Source organism: Montipora capricornis, chromosome 2 (genome assembly GCF_036669925.1).
Source record: "Montipora capricornis isolate CH-2021 chromosome 2, ASM3666992v2, whole genome shotgun sequence".
NCBI classification, from domain to species: domain Eukaryota; kingdom Metazoa; phylum Cnidaria; class Anthozoa; order Scleractinia; family Acroporidae; genus Montipora; species Montipora capricornis.
In genome coordinates this window covers 61275371-61280370 of record NC_090884.1, presented here as the reverse complement: position 1 = coordinate 61280370, position 5000 = coordinate 61275371, and the positions used below count along the sequence as shown (strand labels likewise).

The 5000-nt window shown below is 40.7% G+C and overlaps 1 protein-coding gene across 1 annotated transcript in view; it reads right to left on the bottom strand.

Annotated features, from left to right (window-relative positions):
* LOC138030156 (tetratricopeptide repeat protein 28-like) overlaps positions 1-5000 on the bottom strand; it is a 42415-nt gene that overhangs the window by 24541 nt on the left and 12874 nt on the right. Inside the window, 3 exon segments of the mRNA XM_068878040.1 lie at positions 1621-1697; positions 2789-2839; positions 2924-2970. Of these exon segments, the coding sequence (XP_068734141.1) occupies positions 1621-1697; positions 2789-2839; positions 2924-2970 (175 nt within the window).

The window sequence follows — 5000 nt, the reverse complement described above, 5'->3', positions numbered from 1 at the left end:
AGCTGGGCTATGTTTTTGTTCTTTTGTAACGATCCATCATCATTTATTGTTTGTTACCAAACGAAAACTTATATTTCCCAACAGAAATTTTATTCACAATATATTTCCTTTTGACCATTGTGAACAGTATTTGCTCTTTTTCCTCATCGTTTTGCAGTCGTTATCAGCCTGCTGTCTACGTAAACTGAATTGAGGTAGAATTGACTGATCCAGGTCTTGCAGAGATCTGTCACTTGGGTTTGTACATACATACTTAATTGACCACTCCCCTAGGGGCTGCTTTCAGGGCCAATGGAACACAATCACGACAGCAGAACACAACACATTCAACAACATTGTTAAGAATCCCAACTGGCCGAGAGGCAACGCTAGTTGGCTATTTAGGAGTACAGCTCCGGCAGACGTTGAACCACGCACTAACCAAGGAACAAATTCAACCAGTAGTCAGAATGTGTCCTTGAATTTCGGGATCCCCGGATCTCAAGACACAAAACTGTTCTTCGAGTAGTGGAATTACGACAATCATTTGCATACACACAGCGCTTTTGAATATTAATGATAATCATAAACTGGACCACGGATGAACAAAGTTACAAAGTTTCTCAGGTTAATGTTTGTTGATTTGTTGCCTGGCATCTAGAATAGGATTACTATAAGTCATGAATGATTAAGCTTAAGCGATGATTTCAAAATGGTTAACTTTGTTTTAAGTGTGGCCGGACCTTTCTCGTTAGTTGTCTGAAACAATTTGTTAGTGAGTGTTATCGCACGTTTACAGCCCGGTCTTACGAAAAATAAGTTAAATTATTGTGTTTAAAAATTTTGTCTAAGCAAAACGGCGACCGTGTGGTTTAGTGGTTAGGAGAGGTGACAGGTGAGCTATAATCGTAGGTTCGAGTTCCGATTCCGGATATCTGGGTTGTGTTTTAAAGAGAAATATTTCAACTGTCAGTGAATAATGATAATCATATATTCAAACGGCGGTTGATACTATACGATTATCGTAATAATCCGAGAATGAGTCTGCAAGCGTCCCAACCGCTCGACCGCACTGTCTCCGAGGTTTAAACTTACAGTAAAAACCCGCATAAAAGAACCTATGTTTTTCAGTTTCAGGCTGATACCGTTCTTATATTTTGGTACCTAGTGAAATATCAGCCTCAAGCTGTTCTTAATATGATCTTAAATTCTGTCTGAAAATTATACACTTTAGTATTGCACAACTGGCATGCTTTATTTATTCTTTGGTGGCACAACAGTATTGTCAAGAAAAACAATTTGATTTATACATTTGTATACATTTGCAATTTTGCAGAGATTACTTGCTGTGTTTCACTTTCACTGTGCTATAAAAATTAAAGGACAAATAGCACAAGAAATTCCAATAAAGAAAATTGATTTTAGAATGACATGGTTATCCCGACCCAGTAATTTTTAATCCAACTGGTACCCAGTATTTCCTTAATATAAGAACCAGTTGAATTTATTAGGCTAAATTGATTTCAATTTATATGGCGTTCTTTTAAACCAAATTTCAACCTGGAGGTTCTTAATCCACTTGCTCTTTTATCAGGGTTTTTACTGTTGTAAATAATAAACATTACATCGCGGCGAACTCACTCTCTGGCGAGGGCCATCTTTACTTCGTTTTCGTCGTTATTCGCTACTTTAGACATCCATGGCGTATTGATGATTATCTAAGACAAATTTCATGGAGAAGAAAAATTTCAATTCAAGTAAACCAGACTCTTTTAAGGGAACAAAGAGTTCTCTGCATGGTAATTATCTTTAAAATGAACACCAATTTCTAAAACGTAAAACAAAGATTCAGTGGTGTAGCTTTTCTAAGGTAATTTAATTAACATGTATTTTACAAGACAAGTGCGAGGGCTGCTTCTCCCTTATGTCTACAGCCGGCACTTCAATTCAGTCACCGAGTCCTTTCACGGGAACACATAGGCGTGACAAATTCACCTGCTGCCAACTGACCCGCTTCATAGCTCAGTTTGTAGAGCATTGCACCGACGTCGCAGAGGTCATGGGTTCGAATCCCGTTTGAGGTCACCTGAATTTTTAGTGTGTCTCTAATTCGAGGCAATTGCTTAAATTGTCCATACAAGGGCAAGGAGAGCTTCTCCCTTGCGGGTATTTTCCCGTCTCAAAAAGGGTCCAATTAAGACGTAAAAAAGTTCAGTTAAGGCCCGCACAAACGGCTTCAAAATCCGTATGATTTTGTTGAGTGACATTGAACGATGTTGATTGCTGAGGAGGGCAAACGTTTTCTACACATTATCAACATTTGATTCAACAAAGCTCCCGAGAGACCTTGTATTCAGCCCCAGGCTGCAGTCGCCGTTGTTATCATAGATACGGACACGATACGTCATTGAGGACCGAATAGTGCGCACGCTCATACCCAACAACGTTGAAAGAGTCGAGTGAAGCTATGATCCTCGCAGTTACGAACGCAATTTAAGCAACTGCGGAGAGAAGCCTGAAATATTGAAAGAGGGAGGCAAAATGCTTCAACTTCATTCAACAATTCGCGAAAACAAAAGAAATGTTGAATGGTTGTTGAAGTAAGTTTAAATGCATTTAAACTCATTCAACATCGATTCAACTTCGAGTCAACATGTTTCAACACGGTTGAAAGGGGGCAACACATGGTTTCAACATCGCTGTTCAACAAAAAAGAACGGATGTTGGAGCCGTTTTCTCGGGACTTTACTTGCGCAGGGGTCGTTTTCGCGTTCGCCTTTTAATCCAGAAGTCAAGGCCAAATACTGACCTGTTTGGAAGCCAATTTGGCGCGGAAAGTTTTGCCTGTGGAGCGCCGACTCTGCAAAAAAAAAAAAACACGAAATCAAGTTCAAGGAGTGCTTCAGTTTAACTATTCGAATTTAGCTCAAGCTTCTTTAAATACCTGATGAACTGAAGATGATGGCCCTGTTTTTCCTTTTTCGATATAATCTATAAAAGAGAAGAGAAGAATATTTGTGAGTGACAGTACGGACTCAGGAACAAAAATTTGCTGAAAGTCACGAGATATTTTTTGGGTTGTCCTCTGTACAATGCTTCTCTAAATGCTTCAGTGGTGACTTGCGCTCATCAAGGGAAGTCTCTATCTCCTTTACTTGGCCTAGCAGTCAACCCTTTCCCGGATACATTAATTTATCAAACGCCTCCCTTGGGAGATTCAGCACGCTCCCTGTTGCAAAAGCCAGTCAAACAGAGCTATCACAGTGTCAAGGGAAATAGGATACTTTTCGTGGGAAAAACCTGTTCCTAAAAATAATTTTACTCACTGCTCGGGAAAGGGCTGACTCAAGGAATTAGTGGAGATAGAGGCTCCCCTTAATCAGCTCACGACGAGACTTGCAAAAGACGCAAGCTGATCATATATACAGCATAAAATAGGCGTTTTCGTCTTATTTCAGTGGTGTTTGAGCGAGGCTCCAGCACTTGGCTAAGTAGCCTGACTTCTGGCTGTCATACACAGTATTGGTCTCATTCACACAGAAGCCCTTCAAGCTAATCCTGCCAAGCCGACCACTTGCTGGAAAGGTCAGACCACAACACCGGCAACTCCGTGTCCTACTCTTTGTAATTTGTAATCGAAATCCAGAACTTGGTCAAGTAGCCTGACTTCTGGCTGTTATACACAATTGTGGTCTCATTCACACAGAAGCCCTTCAAGCTAATCCTGCCAAGTCGACCACATGCTGGAAAGGTCAGACCACAACACCGGGAACTCCGTGTCCTACTCTTTTCGAATAGTGTGTGGGATCTTTAACGTCCCACAGAGTTCATGAGACGGGACCTCCGGCTTATCGTCCTTATCCGAGAAGACTTGAAAATCTAACCATTTGCAGATGTAGTTACAAAGGCAGCACCTTCTCTTCAGTTATTTAAAGACCCTGATGTGTCTTTCAAAGAACAGGGTTTTTATAGGGACTTCATTTTGTCCCGTCTCAAATAACATGTGAAGTTCTTCGTATAACTGCTCTCGACTCCTAAAGAAGACACGAACTATAAATGCTTATGCGTAACAAGTCTTCGACAAGACACGTCTCGCTCGCTCGCTCGCTCCAGTCAAAAATGGCAATGACTCTCGATACGAGGAAAGAATTTCCTTAAATTTTCTGCATGGGAGGTGGCAATTCAGTGCAGAATTGCTTGACAATTGTTGACTTTTATTTAAGGTCTTCATAAGGAAGAACACTTCTCGAAATTAAAAAGAAAGAGTCTTGGTGGCACGCATTTTTCTTTTCAATACAAAACAGTACAATACAATACACCACGATTCACCTTTATTACTCGGGGGCCATTTTGGAGTCCGTGGGGAGTAAAGGCTTTGTCTTCGCATTGTCTTTGCCCGTCCAGCCTCACACTGAATGAGAGGTTAGATAGGCAAAATCTTTTGTTTGGACGTTGAGTGATACGGGTCTATACGTTTTATTAAAGTGCTACTATGACCAAAAAAATATTTTTTTTCTTTGGATTTCAAAACTATGTTAATTAAACAGTAACTGAACGAAGTTTTAAGCCATGATTTAAAAAAGACACCTGTTTGTTTTAACTGGAATTTTCCTGTTTAATGGTCCGCCATTACTAACTTTAAAATCTTGAGAGAGCTGGATCGAGGAGAAAATGACTCAAAAGTTTAAGAATGCAATGCGTGTGTACGCTGCTGAATTAAATTACTGCGCCTTTCAATAACATGAGAACTCTTAAATTCAAACGGTCAACCGACAAATGCGTTTTCGCTACCGTCAATCAAATGTTCGGCGGCTCCGGAAGCTTCCGACTACTGTCGAGCGCGCAGTAATCAAATCACATCGTTGAGCCCAGTTCAGTCAACATAGTCGGAAGCTGGGAGGAGCCACCGAACATTTGATTGACGGTAGCGAAAAACGCATTTGTCGATTGAGCTTTGAATTGTAGAGTCCGCATGTTATTGAAAGGCGCAGTAATATGCAGCACGGGAGTTTCGGGCTTTC